Source organism: Plasmodium vinckei, assembly GCF_900681995.1.
Source record: "Plasmodium vinckei vinckei genome assembly, chromosome: PVVCY_05".
Taxonomy (NCBI): domain Eukaryota; phylum Apicomplexa; class Aconoidasida; order Haemosporida; family Plasmodiidae; genus Plasmodium; species Plasmodium vinckei.
Window position 1 is genome coordinate 1 of NC_051297.1, and position 21,272 is coordinate 21,272.

The 21,272-nt window shown below is 22.2% G+C and overlaps 6 protein-coding genes across 6 annotated transcripts; all 6 read right to left on the minus strand.

The window, feature by feature from the left end:
- Positions 1–1,063: 1,063 nt before the first annotated feature.
- PVVCY_0500010 (CIR protein PIR protein) lies at positions 1,064–2,069 on the minus strand (the record flags this gene model as incomplete). The annotated part of the gene is made up of 2 exons (XM_037634993.1): positions 1,064–1,900; positions 2,037–2,069. The coding sequence occupies 2 exons, from the start codon at positions 2,067–2,069 to the stop codon at positions 1,064–1,066; spliced, it is 870 nt and encodes a 289-aa protein (XP_037490181.1).
- Positions 2,070–3,895: 1,826 nt separating this feature from the next.
- On the minus strand, positions 3,896–5,727 carry PVVCY_0500020 (PIR protein CIR protein; the record flags this gene model as incomplete). The annotated part of the gene is made up of 3 exons (XM_037634994.1): positions 3,896–4,675; positions 4,813–5,559; positions 5,695–5,727. 3 exons carry the CDS (start codon positions 5,725–5,727, stop codon positions 3,896–3,898), a joined length of 1,560 nt encoding a protein of 519 aa, XP_037490182.1.
- A 2,148-nt stretch (positions 5,728–7,875) lies between these two features.
- On the minus strand, positions 7,876–8,732 carry PVVCY_0500030 (PIR protein CIR protein; the record flags this gene model as incomplete). Its single annotated transcript, XM_037634995.1, has 2 exons — positions 7,876–7,968; positions 8,073–8,732. 2 exons carry the CDS (start codon positions 8,730–8,732, stop codon positions 7,876–7,878), a joined length of 753 nt encoding a protein of 250 aa, XP_037490183.1.
- Positions 8,733–11,344: 2,612 nt separating this feature from the next.
- PVVCY_0500040 (CIR protein PIR protein) lies at positions 11,345–12,452 on the minus strand (the record flags this gene model as incomplete). Its single annotated transcript, XM_037634996.1, has 3 exons — positions 11,345–11,392; positions 11,532–12,350; positions 12,438–12,452. 3 exons carry the CDS (start codon positions 12,450–12,452, stop codon positions 11,345–11,347), a joined length of 882 nt encoding a protein of 293 aa, XP_037490184.1.
- Positions 12,453–14,904: 2,452 nt separating this feature from the next.
- On the minus strand, positions 14,905–16,139 carry PVVCY_0500050 (CIR protein PIR protein; the record flags this gene model as incomplete). The annotated part of the gene is made up of 3 exons (XM_037634997.1): positions 14,905–14,997; positions 15,103–15,969; positions 16,107–16,139. 3 exons carry the CDS (start codon positions 16,137–16,139, stop codon positions 14,905–14,907), a joined length of 993 nt encoding a protein of 330 aa, XP_037490185.1.
- Positions 16,140–17,685: 1,546 nt separating this feature from the next.
- Positions 17,686–20,296, minus strand: PVVCY_0500060 (CIR protein PIR protein; the record flags this gene model as incomplete). Its single annotated transcript, XM_037634998.1, has 3 exons — positions 17,686–17,961; positions 18,042–20,153; positions 20,288–20,296. The coding sequence occupies 3 exons, from the start codon at positions 20,294–20,296 to the stop codon at positions 17,686–17,688; spliced, it is 2,397 nt and encodes a 798-aa protein (XP_037490186.1).
- Positions 20,297–21,272: the final 976 nt, after the last annotated feature.

A 21,272-nucleotide genomic window follows, 5' to 3' on the forward strand; every position in this document is an offset into this window, starting at 1 on the left:
GGACATTCTTCCATTTAACAAAAATGCATAATTGGAAAAGCTTTAGATTATTTTTTCCTTCATATATATTTTTAAGAACCATAAAATTAGAAGATTTATGTTAATAAATTGATTTATTTTCATTATAATAATGTTTTGTGTATATAATTTGTTTATGTCGTTGAATATTAAGATATATTTATATGTATTAATTTTGTGAGTACTACAAATATATCGGTTATTATTTATGATTTCCCTTCGTTTAATGCTAATCACTCTTTTTTATTAATATATATAAATATGCATTTATTTGGTGTTTTGATTGTCATTTTTCTTATAGAACTCAAAATTTAAATCAAAAATTATTTATTTCCAAAATTATAAATGTCTTAAAATACATCATACTCATAATAATTATTAATGATTTATTTTATTTTTTTGCTTTCTTAAAGTTTGTCTTTGAAAGCCTTTACAGAACCCAAATAATCAATACAATATAAATATATTAAAATTTACAAATTCGATCATTTTTAATAATTTATTTCATATATATATATATATATATATATATTTAAAACAATTCGTTAAACTAATAAATATTATCAAATTATTAAAAATTATGCAAATAAAATGTAATGTGGTACTTAACCTTAACCCATTTATGGGTTCCACAAACACTATCTTAACCCTGACCCACTACATAAAATCATATACAAATTATACAAAAACAATACAAAAATGCAATAATATGCATATTAATTTTATATTTTATTGATTATATTATTTAATTATTCTTATAGACACAAAAATTATGATCCAAAAATATCGTCAAAAATGACTTGTTTCCAAATAGACATATTCTTAACATATATCAATCATTATTACGATTTTTGGAATTATCACTACTCTTCGAATCATATATTATGTTTCATTTTCTTCTTTATTTTTATTAATTTTTTTCTTATATATTGTCTTTGAAATAGTTTATCAATTCCAAATAATGAATACTAATATAAAAATGGGAAAATTATTATATATTTTTTGATAAACGCATATAAGGGATCACAAAAATATAATTTAAATATTATAGTTTTAATTCCTTATTATTTACCTTATAAGCAACTCCCAAGAAAATTGGTATTGCAAATGTCGATAAACCTGGAATTACAGTGTTTAATATCGATGAACTTGATGGTGTAGCTTCAGGACTTAGTACAGTAGGTTGTTCAGAATTTCCTACAGGATTTTCTTTAGGGGTTAATTCTGGAAGTGATTTAAAATTGGTACATTTATTACCATATTTATTTATTAAATTCTTATAATCATCTGATATTGTAGACAATAGTTGACTAAATGGACTGTCTTTTATATTATTAGAATCATTATTGAGTTCTTCAAAATTTTGAACAAAATCATTAGCATCTTTCGAATATTTTTTGCAATCCAGTTTGTTATTTTTAATTACATGATACAATAATAATAATATACCAAATGGATAATCGAATTTAGATATTTCTTTAATATTCATCAAATCATTATTTGTATCGATAATTTCCTTATAAGTTGAACTACCATTATCTTTTATTTTATTATTATAATACTTATTTGTTTCTATATATTTAGTATAAAATTCGTTTAAATCGGTCAATTTATTTTTTTCATTTTGATTTAGTTTATAACTTAAAAATAAAATAGCGTATTCGGCAAGTTTATCATTTTCTAAACCATAGTTCTTTAAATTTGTTAGCAAATGAATAATACCAGAACTAGCCATTTTTAAATAATCATTTTGACATTTACCATTTCCTGAGCTACTTCCGTAATCACAATATTTGTCGATTGATCCGTGTGCTTCATCAAGTATTAATTGACCTTGCTCCCCCTCATAAAAATAGTCATTGATCTTAAAAATATCATTATACTACAAATATATTTTATGAATTAAACAAAAAAACGTATTAATATAAATGCTAATCAAATGAAAAATAATATAATTTATGGGCAATGGAACATATAAACACATAGTAAGAGAATATTTTATTTAAAAAATTGTATACCACATCCTTAAGATTATCACTTGACTCTGCCATAATTTGGAGATTATGGGGGATAATAATATTTATATATATTACGTAAACATTTGTTGTATCTATTTAAGCTCATTGCATACCAATTATATTTCGTTAAACATGCTATACATATTTTATGACAATTACCTTAAATGAAGAGTTACTTAATATATTTTTGCCATATGTATATATGATACATTTATACAAAAAATGCTATTATTACTATAATCCTTAAAGTATATAAATAGTCATTTTTAAAATATATTAATATTTATATATTTGTTTCTTATAATATATAATGCAGTTTTTTCTATAATTATAACATTTATAAATTAAGTTGCATGCTCCATTTCCTATACAAATTACATAAATTTATATTATTTTTATTTCATATACTTCAATTTAGAAATATATTTTATTGGGTTATCTTATAATATATTTTGAGCATCTTTCTACGGTTTAAAACAAACAATTAGTACTTAAACCGTATTATTGCGCCATTTTAAGCTTAAATAAATCTTTGAATGCAAACCATTTTTAAAATAATACTTAGTAAATATTAATATATAACAATTAAATGACTATTGTTGAAAATTTTTATGTATAATAAAAAAATATGTGTAATTAGGTTGTTACATTACACTTTGAGAGGAAAAAATAAAATATATTTGATCTTTTAATGCATAAATTTAAATAACTATTCGCTAAATGTTATCCATTGCTCATTTATCTTATATATTTTATTTCTATAGTTATCAATGTATATGATCCAAGTATTATATTAAAAACTCTAAGATAAAATAATGCTATTTTAAATTTAAAAAGTTGCAAATTACTAAGAACTGATAATATAACACATGCTAATATGGAATAATAAAAAGATATTTAACATGTTTTGAAATTTTAACCCTTTTCGATCGATCCAGTTTTTTAAAATATAAAGCCGTATATCCCCAAATTTATCATATAAATAATGTTTTCCCTTTTATAATTAAAAAAATAAATTAATAAATGGACGGGATCGGTCTACATAACATTTTCTATATTAATTAATTCCATTTTCTTATCAACTAAATTTACAAATGTTTTTATGTTTATTCTTTACTTCCATTTTCCACACATTTCCTCATAATAAATATTAAAGTATTTAAATCGACGTTATTTTATAAAATCAAATCGATGCTCTGAAATCATCTATCTATATCGATTCCGACATTTGATCGATTGCCCCATAAACAATTAACCACAAATTAACAATAAATATAGAAAATACATAGTTCAACACATTTACCATTAAGTTATATTAATATGAAATTCAATTGTTATAATTTGTCCTATATATATTTAAAACAATTTGTTAAACTAATAAATATTATCAAATCATTCAAAATTATTCAAATAAAATGTAATGAGGTACTTAACTTTAACCCATTTATGGGTTCCACAAACACTATCTTAACCCTGACCCACTACATAAAATCATATACAAATTATACAAAAACAATACAAAAATGCAATAATATGCATATTAATTTTATATTTTATTGATTATATTATTCAATTATTCTTATAAACCCAAAAATTATCGTTAAAAAATATGGTCAAAATTTTCTTGTTTCCAAATAGACATATTCTTAACATATATCAATCATTATTATTGTTCCTGGGATTATCACTACTTTTCGAATCATATATTAAGTTTCATTTTCTTCTTTATATTTTTTAATTTTTTTCTTATATATTGTCTTTGAAATAGTTTATCAATTCCAAATAATGAATACTAATATAAAAATGGGAAATTATTATATATTTTTTCATATAAGGGATCACAAAATATTATTTAAATATTATAGTTTTAATTCCTTATTATTTACCTTATAAGCAATTCCCAAGAAAGCTGGTATTACAGAAAATGTCGATAAACCTGGAATTAATTTGCTTGCTATCGACGAACTTGATAATGTTTTTACCGGTGAAAGGGTTGGAAAATCGCAAGATTCATCTTTACCATATTTATTTTTTAAATTATTATAATCATGTGATAATATAGACAATAATTTTCTGAATGAAGCATTTCCATTAATATTATAATCATTATTAAGTTCTTCAAAATTACTAGCAAACGTTTTAGGATAACTCGAATATTTTTTGCAATTCAGATTGTTGCTTTTAATTCCATTATACAATAAAAGTAATATACTAAATGGAACATTAAATTTAGATATTTCATTAGTATTCATCAAATCATTATTTTTATTTATAATTTCCTTATAAGTCGGACCATTATCTTTTATATTCTTATTATAATAATTATTATTTTCTATATGATTAGTATAAAAATCATTTAATTTGGTGCCACTATACTGTGGATGTTGATTTAGTTTATAACTTAACAATAAAATAGCGTATTCGGCAAGTTTATCATATTCTAAATTATACTTCTTTAATTCTTCTAACAAATTAATAACACCAGAACTAGCGCTTTGAAGATAATCAAAACATAAATTAGATCCTGTGGAACTAATGTAAGGACAATATCTATTGATTGATTGATTAGTATGTTCAACTAATTTTCCACTTTCCGTCTTCACACCAAAATCGCGATCGATCTTATTAAATACAGTATACTACAAATATATTTTATGAATTAAACAAAAAAACGTATTAATATAAATTCTAATCAAATGAAAATTAATATAATTTATGGGCGATATAACATATAAAATACATGCGAAGATAATATTTTATTTAAAAAATTGTATACCACATCCTCAATACTATAAGATGACTGTCCCAATATTTGTTCATCATCTTTTCCATAATTTTCTACAGAACTTTTTGGGAGGTTTACTTTTGAAATAGATGGAAAGTTGCAAGATATATTTTCACCGTATTTATTTTTTAAATTATCATAATCATTTGATAATGTAGACAATATTTGAGTATATAGACTGCCTTCTCTATTCTTAGAATCTTCATTGAGTCCTTCAAATTCTTCAGCAAAAGATTTAGCATATCCCAAATTTTTATCGTAATTCCAATCTTCAACACGATATATATAATACATATGAAATAATATATTAAATAGACGATTAAATTTAGATATTTCATTATTATCCATCAAATATTTATTTTTATTTATAATATCCTTATAAGTTGTTTTATCATTATCTTTTATTTCAATATTATAATTATCATTTGTTTCTATATATTTAGTATAAAAATCATTTAATTTCATGCCACTATATTCTGAATTTTGATTTAGTTTATAACTTAACCATAAAATAGCGTATTCGACAAGTTTATCAAATTTTGAATCAAACTTGTCCTTTAAATTATTTAGCAAATAAAAAACACTACAATTAGTCATTTCAAGATAATCATGACAATCGCCTTCTCCTGAGTCACACCAGGAATGGCAATTATCGTCGATTGATTTGTGTTTTGTATTAACTATTAATTGGCCATTATCCTCATAAAAATAGTCATTGATCGTATAAATGTCTTTATACTATAAATATATTTTATGAATTAAACAAAAAAGGTATTAATATAAATACAAATCAAATGAAAATTAATATAATTTATGGGCGATACAACATATAAAACACATGCGAAGAGAATATTTATTTAAAAAATTGTATACCAGATCCATAATATTAGAATTTGACTGTTCCATAATTTGGAGATTATGAGGGATAATATTATTTATATATATTACATAAATATTTGTTGTATCTATTTAAGCTCTTTGCATACCAATTATATTTCGTTAAGCATCCTATACTTATTTTATGGCATTATCTAAATTACTTTAAATGGAGAGTTGCTTAATATTATTTTGCCATATGTATATATGATACATTTATACAAAAAATGCTATTATTACTATAATCCTTAAAAATATATAAATAGTTATTTACTACGATATATTACAGTTTTATATAGTTGTTTCTAAGATTATAGTATTTTTAAATTAAGTTACATGCTTCATTTTCTATTCAAATTACATAAATTTATATTATTTTTATTTAATATAGATAAATTCATAACCAATTTTAATAAATCCAATAACTTTATTTTTAATCCTATATACTTCAATTTAGAAATATACCTTATTGGGCTATTTTATAATATATTTTGAGCATCTTTCCTATGGTTTAAAACACAAATTAGTACTGAAAACGTATTTATTGAGCTGTTTATAAGGTTAAATAAGTCTTTAAATACATATTATTTTTTAAATAATACTTAGTAAATATTAAATATATAATACATAAATAAGTATTGATGCAAATTTTATAGTATAACATAAAAATATGTGTAATTAGATTGTTATATTGCAGTTTGAGATGACAAAATAAATATATTTGCTCTTATAATATATATGTAATATTCGATAAATGTTATGCATTGCTCATTTTATCTTATATATTCTATTGTTATAGTTATCAATGTATATGATCCAAATAATTTATTAATAATCCTAAGAAAAATAATGCTATTTTATATTTAAAAAATTATGATTCACTAAGTACTGATAATATAATACGTGACAATATGGAATAATAAAAGACATTTAATATAATTGAGTCTTTAACTATTTCTCCATCAATCCCATTTTTATAATATAAAACTGTATATCCCCAAATTTATTATTAACAAAATATATAACATTGATACTTTTATAATGCACTCTTATATGTTATTGATTTATCACTAATTCAATAAAACAAACATTCATTCATCTATTTTAGAAAATATCATTATATTTTTATATAAATTTTTACTGAATGTTTATAGAAATTATTGCATGTAGCATATAGCAAGGATTTATAGTGTCATTGTTTATATTTTTTTCAATAATAAATGATTTTATAAAATATATTTTTTTTAATCATTCATTATGTTAGTAATGTTTTATTCTTAAAATTATATAAATATATTTAGCACTGAAAATTATGTGAACCATTATAACAACATCATATTTATACATATTATAATATATTTTTCTAATTATAATTATATAAGTATATTTTTTAAATATATTTATGATTTTATTTACCTATAATAATAAATGGATTTACATATTTGTCATTTTTAATACTACATAAAGTTTTAAAATCGGATTCATAGAATCTGAACCCCAATAAAGTTATTAATTAAATTTATCATATAAATAATCGTATTTTATTTTATAAACAAAAACAATCAACAAAAAAAGTAAATTAATAAATGGACGGGGTCAGCCTGCATAGGATTCTCTATATTAATTAATTCCAATTTCCCCCGTTTCTCATAATAAATATTAAATTATTTAAATCGAAGTTATCTTATAGAATCAAATCGATACTTTGGATTCATTTTTCTATATCGATTTCAATATTTGATCAATTAACCCCAAATTAACAAAAAATACATAGTTCATCTCATTTACCATTAAGTTGTATTAATACGAAATGCAATTATTATAATTTGTCTTATATATATTAAAAACAATTTGTTAAACAATAAATATTATTAAAAATTATACAAAATTAAATGCAATGCGATATTTAACCCTAACCCATATAAGGGCTCCATAAACAAAACTTAACCCTGACCCACTACATAAAAATCATATAAAAATTATAAAAAAAATAATGCAAAATACAATAAATATATACATATAGCTTTATATTTTATTGATTATATTATTTAAATGTTCTTATAGACACAAAAATTATCGTTAAAAAATATCGTCAAAAATGGTTTGTCTCCAAATAGACATATTCTTAACATATATCAATCATTATTACTGTTCCTAGACTAACCACTATTCTTCGAATCATATATTAAGCTTCATTTTCTTCTTTATTTTTTTTAAATTTTTTCTTAAATATTGTCTTTGAAATAGTTTATCAATTCCAAATAATGAATACTAATATAAAAATGGGAAAATTATTATATATTTTTTGATAAACACATATAAGGGATACAAAAATATAATTTAAATATTATAGTTTTTAATTCCTTATTAATTACCTTATAAGCAACTCCCAAGAAAACTGGTATTACAGAAAATGTCGATAAACCTGGAATTACTGTGTTTAATATCGACGAGCTTGATGATGTAGGTTCAGAAATCTGCGCCAATACTTGTTCAGATTTTTTTTTAGGTTCGATTTTTGGAAGAGATGGAAAATTGGTACATCTACCATGATTACATATATTTTTTAAATTATCATAATCATTTGATAATGTAGATAACAACTTATTATATGAACTGTATTCTATATTATTAGAATCATTGCTGAGTTCTTTAAATTGATTAACAAAATTTTTAGCCATTTCCAAATATACTGAGTCCAGCCAAAATTCATCATGAATTGCATAATACAAATAAAATAATATATAAAATGGGGCATTAAATTTAGATATTTCTTTAATATTCATCAAATCTTTTTTTTTATTTATAATTTCCTTATAAGTTGGACTATCCTCACCTTTTATTTTATTATTATAATAATTATTTGTTTCTATATATTCAGTATAAAATTCGTTTAAATCGGTCAATTTATTTTTTTCCTTTTTATTTAGTTTATAACTTAACCATAAAATAGCGTATTCGGCAAGTTTATCATATTCTAATTCATACTTATCCTTTAAATGTTTTAGCAAATAAATAACACTAGAACTAGTCATTTCTAAATAATCACGACAATTACCATTTTCTGAGTGATTCCTGTAATGACAATATTTGTGGATTAAATTTTTGCATTTTGGATTAACTGTTAATTGACCATTATAGTTCTCCCCAAAATAGCGATTGATTTTATTAATGTCATAATACTACAAATATATTTTATGAATTAAACAAAAAACGTATTAATATAAATGCTAATCAAATGAAAATTAATATAATTTATGGGCGATACAACATATAAAACACATGCAAAGAGAATATTTTATTTAAAAAATTGTATACCGTATTCTTAAAATTAGAACATGGAGTTGCCATAATTTGGAGATTATGAGGGGTAATAATATTTATATATATTACATAAATATTTGTTGTATCTATTTAAGCTCTTTATATAGCAATTATATTTCGTTAAACATGCTATACTTATTTTATGACAATTATCTAAATTACCTTAAATGGAGAGTTGCTTAATATACTTTTGTAATATGTATATATGATACATTTATACAAAAAATACTATTATTACTATAATCCTTAAAGTACATAAATCGTCATTTTTAAAATACATTACATGTTTATATAGTTTCTTATAATATAGATTTTTCTAAAATTATAGTATTTTTAAATTAAGTTACATGCTCCATTTTCTATTCAAATTAGATAATATTATATTATTTGTATTTAATATAGATAAATTCATGGCCGATTTTAATATGTTCAATAACTTTATTTTTATTTCTATATACTTCAATTTAGAAATATAACATATTGGGCTATTTTATAATTTATTTTGAGCATCTTTCCTATGGTTTAAAATAACAATTACCATTGAACCCGTATATATTGATCTATTTATAAACTTAAATAATTCTTATATACATATTATTTTTTAAATAATACTTAGTAAATATTAAATATATAATGCATAAATAAGTATTGATGTAAATTTTAAACCATGATAAAAAAATATGTGTAATTAGATTGTTATATTCCACTTTGAGAGGATAAAATAAAATATATTTGCTCTTTTTATATATATAATATTCGCTAAATGTTATGCATTGCTCATTATATCATATATATTTTATTATTATAGTTATCAATGTATATGATCCAAGTAATTTATTAAAAATCCTAAGATAAAATAATCCTATTTTAAATTTAAAAAGTTGTAATTCACTAAGAACTGATAATATAACACATGCTAATATGGAATCATAAAAAGATATTTAATATAATTGAGTCTTTAACTCTTTCTCCATTAATCCCATTTTTTATAATATAAAACCGTATATCCCCAATTGTATATTTGACAAAATATATAACATTGATACATTTGTAATGCACTCTTATATGTTATTGATTTATCATTCATTCAATAAAACAAATACTTATGTATCTATTTTATAAAGTATCATATATAATTTTTTACTGAATATTTATAGAAAAAAATTGTATGCATATATGGCAAGAATTTATAGTGTCATTGTTTATATTTTTTCAAATTTTATTATTAATTTTTTCAATAATAAATAATTTATAAAATATATTTTTTGCCATTCATTACATTAATATTAATTGCATTCTTATAATTATATAAATAAATTGAAAATTAATGAACCATTATAACAACATCATATTTATACATATTATAATATATTTTTCGAATTATAATTATATAAATATTTTTTAAATTATAGTTATTATTTTAGCTACATATAATAATAGTAATAAATGAATTATTTATCATTTTTAATACTTACATAGAGTTTTTAAATCGGGTTCATAGATTCTGAACCCAAATAAAGTTATTAATTAAATTTATCATATAAATGATCGTATTTTATTTTATAAACAAAAACAATCAACAAAAAAAGTAAATTAATAAATGGTATAGGATCGGAATGCATAAGTTTGTATACATTTAACAATCCCACTTTCTCATGAACTCAGCAGCTTCTTCTTATCTCCATCATTTCATTTATCATACGGATCAGTTGGTGCTGAGGGTTGAAATCATAATAAAATATTTTCTTGCAATTCGAATCCTTCTTCCTTAGTTTATCATATTAAATATTGCAAACATTTAAATCAACGTCTATTCTATAACAAAATCGATGCTCTGGAATCATATTTTTATATCGATTCGGCATTTAATCGATTTCCCCATAAACCATTAACCACAAATTAACAATAAATATAAAAAATACATAGTTCACCACATTTACCATTAAGTTATATTAACATGAAATACAATTATTATAATTTTTCCTATACATGCTTTTAATAACTCATTTCCTATATGCATTTAAACCAATTCCCTAAACTAATATATAATAAATTATACAAAATTAAATTCATTATAGCACTTAACCCTAGCCAGAATATGGGTTTCGCAAACACACCATAAACACTGACTCAGAACATAAAACTATATAAGAATCATGCAGAATACAATAATATGCATATTTAACTTTATATTTTATTAATTATATTATTTAATTATTCTTATAGACTCCAAAATTATATATTTCCAATAGACATCTTTTTAACATATATCAATCATTATTACTATTCCTGGAATAATCACTGTTCTTCGAATCATATATAATTATTCATTTTCTTCGTTATTTTTTTTATCTTTTCTCTTAAATATTGTCTTTGAAGTCGTTTATCAAATCCAAATAATGAATACTAATATAAAAATGGCAAACATATATACATTTTTTGATAATCGTATATAAGGAATCACGAAAATAATTTTTAAATGTCATATTTATAAGTTCCTTATTATTTACCTTATAAGCTATTCCCAAGAAAATTGGTATTGCAAATATCAATAAGGCTGGAATTAATTTGCTTTCTATCGACGAACTTGATGGTGTATCTTCAGAGATACGCGCAAAATTTTGTGTTGTTTTTGTCGTTGGAAGAGGTGAAATACTGCTACAACTAGAGCAATTTTTTTCACAATATTTTTTAAAATTATCATAATCCGTTGATAAAGTAGACAGCATTTGGCTATGTTGACTGTCTTTAGTATTAATATTATTATCATCAAGAAGTTCTTGATATTTATTAACAAATTTTTTAGCTTTACTATTATGTTTGGTGCAATCTGATGGGTTACTATTAATATCATTGTACATGCTACATAATGATTTTAATAAATTATAAAATTTAGATATAATGTCCTTATTCACATTCATCAAATATTTCGTATTATTTATAAGATTATTAATAATGTCAGAATAATCTTTACTCTCAGTTGAAACCAAGCTATGTCCACCACAGTTATTTACATAATTATCATATGTTTCATTTAAATTGCTGATGGTGTTATCAGCTTTTAGGTTTAACGTATAAATTAACCATATGGTAATATATTCGTTAATATTCTTATTCTTTGGTTCATCATTCTCAATCGAATCAGAATTATAAATTGTTTTAATAAGGGATATCCATCCAGCCATAATTTTATCATTATCAGTCTCACAATTGTCATTATCACAATTACCATAACAATAGGTTTCGCAAATTTTATTATCATTAAATTTATAGTTTCCATCTCTCAATGTATCGGGAAAATCCTCCCAAAAAACATTAAAAATTTGACACTAAAAAAACAATTATTAGAAATGTGGATTATTAAAATAAAGTTTAATAATTATTATATATAATACTATGTTAAAAAATGCATATACCATATTTTCATCCATTATAATGAATTTTTATTTTTGATTTGTAAAATGAGTAGAATCATGATGGTTTTATATACATTGCGTCAAATATGTAACACAAATACTTTAACCCTATATATGACAACTGCCTGTAGTTAAATATATTATAAGATGTTCGTTAATTTAATTAATATAGAATGATAAAATAAAATTATTACTAAAGAAACGTTCTATTTGTGTTCATCGTAATTAAACAGATTACCTAAATATAAGGATGCTTAATACTCGTTTTCCAAATGCACATATGATGCATTTTATACAAAAATGTTATTCTTATTAACAACTTGTATAACTTTATTATAAAAATAAATATACTTTATAAAAAGTTTGTGTTTCCTCTATTTATTTTTGACCAAAGAAAATTTATAGGATCTCCTTTTTTAGAACTTTTTCTAAAACTTATATATTGAAAAAATCAAAACAATTAAGAAATCCATTATTGTTATGGTCCTTAAAAGCATATAAATAGTCATTTTTAAAATATGCTAAATATTTATATACTTGTTTCTTATAATATATAATATAGTTTTTTTCTAAAGTTAAATAATTTTCAAGATAAGATGAATTGATCCCTTTTTAATTGCATATCATAATTTCAATATTTTTTTTAATGAATATAGGTAAATTTATAATCCATTTTAATAATTTCGATAACTTTATTTTTAATCCTATGTACATCAATTTTAAAATATACCATATTGGGCAATTTTATAATATATTTTGAGCATCTTTTATACGGTTTAAAACAACAATTACCACTGAAATCGTATTATTGAGCTATTTATAAACTTAAACAATTCTTAAATACATATTATTTTTTAAATAATATATAGTTAATATTAAATATATAACGAATATATAAATATTTATGCAAATTTTAAGTATTATATAAAATAATGTGTAATTAGATTGCTATATTGTCCTTTGGTATGGTGAGATAAAATATATTTACTCTTTTAATATATAAATTTAGTTAAATATTCGTTAAATGGTTTACATAATTCATTTTTATTTTATATATTATACTGCTATAGCTATCAATGTATATACATTCAAATAATTTATTAAAAATTCTATATTTTATTATGTCTATGATAAAATGATGCTATTTTATATTAAAAAAACGATTATTTACAAACATTAATAATATAATGCAATACATGCTAATATGGAATAATAAAAGGCATTTATTATAATTGAGCCTTTAAACTTTTTTCTATTTACCCAGTTTTTCAGAATATAAAACCGTATATCCCCAATTGCATCTTTAACAAAATATATAACGTTGATACCTTTGTAATGCACTATTATATGCTGTTGATTTATCATTCATTCAATAAAACAAATACTAATGTATCTATGTTAGAAAATACCATTATATTTTTATATTAATTTTTACTAAATATTTATAGAAACAATTCTATGCAACATATAGCAGGAGTTTATAGGGGAATTTTTTAATCATTCATTATGTTAGTAATGTTATATTCTTAGAATTATATAAATAATTTTATAATTGAAATTAACCTTTCTAACGACATCATCTTTATATATATATTATAATTATAGTTCATCTCTATTATAATTATATAAATATATATTTTAATTATACTTATGAGTTTATTTATCTATAATAGTAAATGAATTTACTTATTTATCATTTTTAATACTTATATTGAGTTATAAAATCGAGCTCACATAATCTGAACCCAAAAATAAAAGGCATCAATTAAACTTATCATATAAATAATCGTATTTTATTTTATAAACAAAAAATAAATTAATAAATGACGGGTTTGGCCTGCATAAAATTCTTAATATTAATTAATTCCATTTTTTTATCAACTAAATTTACAAATGTTTTATGTTTTTTCTTTACTTCCATTTTCATACAATTTCTCATAATAAATATTAAATTATTTAAATCAACGTTATCTTATAGAATCAAATCAATGCTATGGAATCATCTGTCTATATCGATTCCGACATTTTATCGATTGCCCCATAAACCATTAACCACAAATTAACAATAAATATAAAAAATACATAGTTCAACACATTTACCATTAAGTTATATTAATATGAAATACAATTATTATAATTTGTCCTATATATATTTAAAAGAATTTGTTAAACAATAAATATTATTAAAAATTATACAAATTAAACCCAATGGGATACTTAACCTTAACCCATTTATGGGTTCCATAAACATAACCTTAACTCTGATCCACTAAATAAAATCATATAAAAATTACACAAAAAATATGAAAAATACAATAAATATATACATATAGATATATATTTTATTGATTATATTATTTAAATGCTTTTAGAAACCCAAAAATTATCGTTAAAAAATATTGTCAAAAATGACTTGTTTCCAAATAGACATTTTCTTAACATATATCAATAATTATTACTCTTCGAATCATATATTAACTTTCATTTTCTTCTTTACTTGATTTAATTTTTTTCTTATATATTGTCTTTGAAATAGTTTATCAATTCCAAATAATGAATACTAATATAAAAATGGGGAAATTATTATATATTTTTTGATAAACGCATATAAGGGATCATAAAAATATAATTTAAATATTATAGTTTTTAATTCCTTATTATTTACCTTATAAGCAACTCCCAAGAAAACTGGTATTACAGAAAATGTCGTTAAACTTGGAATTACTGTGTTTAATATCGACGAACTTGATGGTGTACCTTCAGGTGTCTCCCCTAACATTTGGCCAAAACCTTTTCCAGAACTTTCTAAAGAATTACGTCCAGGATTTACTACAATATTTTGTGAAGAACTTTTTTTAGGTTCTATTTGTGGAAGAGATGGAAAATTGCAAGATATATTTTTACCGTATTTATTTTTTAAATTATCATAATCATTTGATAATGTAGACAATATTTGAGTATATAGACTGCCTTCTATATTCTTAGAATCTTTATTGAGTTCTTCAAATTTATTAGCAAACGTTTTAGGATAACTCGAATATTTTTTGCAATTCAAATTGTTGTTTTTAATTTCACTATACAATAAAAATAATATACTAAATAGGGCATTAAATTTAGATATTTCATTATTATCCATCAAATTTTTTTTATCTATAATATCCTTATAAGTTGTACTATCATCACCTTTTATTTTCTCATTATAACAGTTATTATTTACTATATAACTAGTATAAAATTTATTTAGATCCGTCAATTTATTTGTTGGCTTTATATTTAGTTTATAACTTAACCATAAAATGGCGTATTCGGCAATTTTATCATATTCTAAATCACATTTATCCTTTAAATTTTTTAGCAAATAAATAACACCAGAACTAGCCTTTCGAAAATAATCATTATTGCAATTACCATTTCCTGAGTTTTTTCCGTAATGACAATATTCGTCGATTAATTTATTATTTCTTTGAACTATTACTCCACTTACTGCCTCATACTCACTAAAATAGTTATTAATCGTACTAATTTCTTTATACTACAAATATAGTTTATGAATTAAACAAAAAAACGTATTAATATAAATCCAAATCAAATGAAAATTAATATAATTTATGGGCGATACAACATATAAAACACATGCGAAGATAATATTTTATTTAAAAAATTGTATACCACTTTCTGAATATCATAACTTGAATTTTCCATAATTTGGATATTATGAGGGATAATACTATTTATATATATTACGTAAATATTTGTTGCATCTATTTAAGTTCTTTGCATAGCAATTATATTTCGTTAAACATGCTATACTTATATATGGCAATTATCTAAATTACCTTAAATGGAGAGTTGCTTAATATATTTTTGCCATATGTATATATGATACATTTATACAAAAAATACTATTATTATTATAATCCTTAAAAATACGTAAATAGTAATTTAATACGATATATTACATTTTTATATACTTGTTTCTAATCTATATACTAATGTTTTGTTAAAATTATAGTATTTTTAAATTAAGTTCCATGCTCCATTTTCTATTCAAATTACATATATTTATATTATTTGTATTTAATCTAGATAAATTCATAGGCGATTTTAATGTGTTCAATAACTTTATTTTTAATCCTATATACTTCAATTTAGAAATATAACATATTGGGTTATTTTATAATAAAATTTGAGCATCTTTCCTACGGTTTAAAATAACAATTAGCACTGAAACCGTATTATTGAGCTATTTGTAAACTTAAATAATTCTTATATACATATTATTTAAAAAATATTATTTAGTAAATATTAAATAAGTAACACATAAATAAGCATTGATGCAAATTTTAAAGCATAATAAAAAAATATGTGTAATTAGGTTGTTATATTACACTTTGAGAGGAAAAAAATATGATATATTTTCTCTTATAATATATAAATTTAGGTAAATATTCGTTAAATGTATTATATAGTTCATTTTATCTTATATATTCTATTGTTATAGTTATCAATGTATATGATTCAAGTAATTTATTAAAAATCTTAAGATAAAATAATGCTATTTTAAATTTAAAAAGTTGTAATTCACTAAGAACTGATAATATAACACATATTAATATGGAATCATAAAATGATATTTAATATAATTGAGTCTTTAACTCTTTCTCCACCAATCCCATTTTTTATAATATAAAACCCTATGTCCCCAATTGCATCTTTAACAAAATATATAACGCTGATACCTTTGTAATGCACTATCATATATCACTGATTTATTATTCATTCAATAATACATGTTAATATGGCATTGTTAGAAAGATATATATATTTTTTTTTATCGAATATTTATAGAAAAAAATTGTATGTAGCATATAACAAGGATTTAAGGGGGGCAATTATTATATTTTTTAAAAATATTACTATTAATTTTTACAATAATAAATTATTTTATAAAAAATATATTTTTTATTCATTCATTAGTTTAATAACGTTTTTATTCTTAGAATTATATAAATAAATATATAATTGAAAATTAAGTGAACCATTCTAACAACATCATCTTTATATATATATATTATAATAATATATAATTTCGTATTATAAATATATTTTTTAATTATACTTATGAATTCATTTACCTATAATAATAGTAATAAACGAATTTACTTATTTATAATTTTTAATAATTATATCGAGTTTTAAAATAAGGTTCATGGAATATTAATCCCAAAATATAAGTTATTAATTAAATTTATAATTCCAAAAAATCGTATTTTCTTTTATAGACAAAAAAAATTAACAAAAAAAATAAATTAATAAATGGTATAGGATCAGCCTGCATAAGTTTGTATATATTTAATAATGGATCTTTTTTTCTACCAACTGAATTTATAACCGGTTTTAGGTCTTTGTTCCTATCATATGATTTTATAATTATTTGAACCGGTCTTTTTCCTCCAATTGAATTTATAACCTTTTTTATGTTTTTTTTTCTCTTCGATTTGCTTGTCCACCCAAGTGATAGATACTAACATAAAAATGGGAAATCATATTTATGTAGAAATTAAATGTTAAATACATTATATTTACTAATTGGATATTATTTACCTTATATATAATTGTTAAAATAATGGATATTGAAATAATTATAATACTAATACCCGTTATGTCACATTTGGTATTCGATCCTATACACCATATTGATGGTTTTTCGTTAATTTTAACAACAGTTTCAGTGGTCCTTCCATTTCCTGTGTTTGATGGGTCTGTACTAGAATTTTCTGTTGTTTGAATTCCTCCTGCTCCAGGATTTGTATCATGACTTTGTACTTGGTTAATTGCACCATTTTTATCTGTGATTTGTAATTTATCTTGTGTTTTGTTAGACTGCGGTTTTGACGATGATGGAGTTTGTGATAATTGTTGAGTTGGTTGGGGCGGATCTGGTGGAGTTACTGATGATGGAGATGTCGGATTTACTGGTTGTTTCGGATATTGTTGTGAGTGATTAGATGTATCTGTCCCCCCCTCTGAACCACCTGATCCAGATTGATTGCCACCTAATTGAGAATTGCCGAATGGATTTAATTGGTTAGTTATAATATTAACAGCACCACCGATATAATTAGTAGTTGCACTATAAGCACCTTTTACAGTGGTCATAGTGGTGTCATAAGTATTTTTTACAGCAGTTACAGCACTATCATAAGTATCTTTTACAGCGGTCATAACACTATCATAATTATCTTTTACAGCGGTCACAGCACTATTATATGCATTACTGGCTTGATTAGTGGCACTTGTTAAAATATTCTTTGAGGTTTCATATATATCAGGAACACTAGGGATATAATTCATGGGATTTAAACGAGCTTTCCAAAGGTTTGAAAAATATCCATTGGATGCTCCTGATGAATGCATTGTAGCCTGATCCACTGGTGTTTTTGATCCATCACTTGATCCACCTCCCTCTCCACTACCTGATCCATCACTTCCACCACCATCTGATCCACTATCTATACTTCCTTGATCACCTTGCGGATCATCTGATCCATCAGCTGGACTTCCTGTATCTCCTTGTTTAACATCTGGACTTAGTGAATTTTTTGAACCTTCTGGAACCCTACTTAAATTCTCTTTCCCACCACCTGAACTTTCGTGGATAACGATTTGATCATTTGAACTTGATGGCTGACTTATTTGGCCATTGTCTGAGTCTTTTTGTTCATTTCCTTGAGTATCATATTTATCTTGAGAATTTTCTGGTCCGTTATTTATATCTGTTTGTGTGTCGGTTTCACCGGTTCCATCGGTTGATGTATCATCATCGTCACCACCATCATCTCCGTTTTCGCCATCATTATTGTCATCATCAGAACCAAATAAGTCGATTAAATCACTAAATCCGCCTTGTTTCTCGTCTTCTTCTTGTTCCTCGTCTTCTTCTTGATCCTCTTCTGATTTCTCTTTAATCTTGGATATATTTTGTTCTAACTTTTTATGCACTTTTATGCATCCTTTAGTATTGAATTCAGATACAAACTTGGTTATATTTATCGATGAAAGCATTATAAGCTGATCACTTAAGTCTTGGTCTTGGTCATTGTCATGGAAATTAAAAGAACCACCTATAATATCATCATATATTGTTTTTAAATGATTAAATAATTGACGATACGGATTACAACGATTAACAAAATTATAAAGTGTGTTATAAATAATATAGAATTGGGCAATATCGTTTGTGTGTTCGTATGTTTTTGCATTAGGATCGTTATATCTATTAATTGTTTCACAAATTTGCTGAAATAAAAAATAAAATCCATTCATAATACCAATGTTAGAATCATTAAAATACTTTTTATTACGTAAGATGCTCCAATATTTAAAACCTTCGTGACTCTTTAAATATATTTTAAATGCATCTTTTAGAGATAAATTCGGATTTGTTGATAATTTATATAATATATTAGACAATGACATGACAAAAAAATCAGCACTTGGGTCATTTTCACTTTCTAGATCCACATTCTTATTTTGAATTAATTCCTTATATGCATATCCAAAAATAGCGTTAAGTTTTTCATAATTAGTTTCACAGTTTCTGCCCCCATTTTTTACAGGGCAATACTCATTATATGTTCCATATTCATCGTTAAATTTGTCCTCATTGTTCTCATAGTCGATAAAAAGTTCATCAATTTCACGAAATGTATCACACTAAAAAACATTTTTAAAAAAATAATAAAATGTTTATTAACGAACAGTTCATTAAAATGAAACTAATGATAATTAATAGCTCATGTAAAACATGGAATATAATAAATTATTTTTATCTAAAAAAATGCATTTACCGCGTTCATGCCCATTACAATGGAGTTATGTTTTAATTTATAGATTAATTAACATCATTTTATATTTTATGTAAAACATATATACGTGTCAAACAAGTTATACAACTACTTAAGTTATATGCATAGTTAATATCGTAAATCAAACATATTCCTATTATATTTATTATTTAAATATAGAATAATAGTGTAATATTATTACCAAAGATATATTTTATTTTACCACAAATATCCTAATTATCTTAAATTTTTATTTATTTAAAATATTTTGTCTTAGATGTAAAATACAGCATATACACAAAATCACTATTTTTAATAGTAACAGGTATAACCCAATTATATAATTTTGTGTAATCTTTCATGAGTTTAAATAAAACATATCTCCTGATTATTATACACTTTATATAGAAACTATACATTTTCTATATTTATACTAAAGAAGCCACAAATTCTATATTATTATAAATATATAAAGAATTAGAAATGCATTATTACTATAATTGTTAAAAATATATTTGTATCTCATTATTTGAATTCCATGTATTGATATATGTTATTATTCGATTTGAAATATTACGCCTTTTATATTATTTCTAATAAATATAAAACACAATTTGTGTTTAAATTTAATATTATTCCATTTTCTAAATAAATGACATATAATATGCTTAATTATCTTAATTAATATATAAACTAATAATTCATTTTAGAATGCGTAATAAATTTGCTTATCTACTAACATTTCTTTATATATAAATATAATTAATGAATAATTTTGAGTGCATATCTTATATAACTTTTAAAATTAAAAAAAACGTGAAGATAAATTAGTTTTTTGGTAATAGTTAGTATATATAAACTGTATATTATTCTGTTCATTCTTATTATCTATTTAATATATAATGATGAAAAAATGTATTTTAAACGTTAAAGAAAATAAATATAATTGTTTTCGTACAATTTAATTTAAATGTATTAATTTTTATTT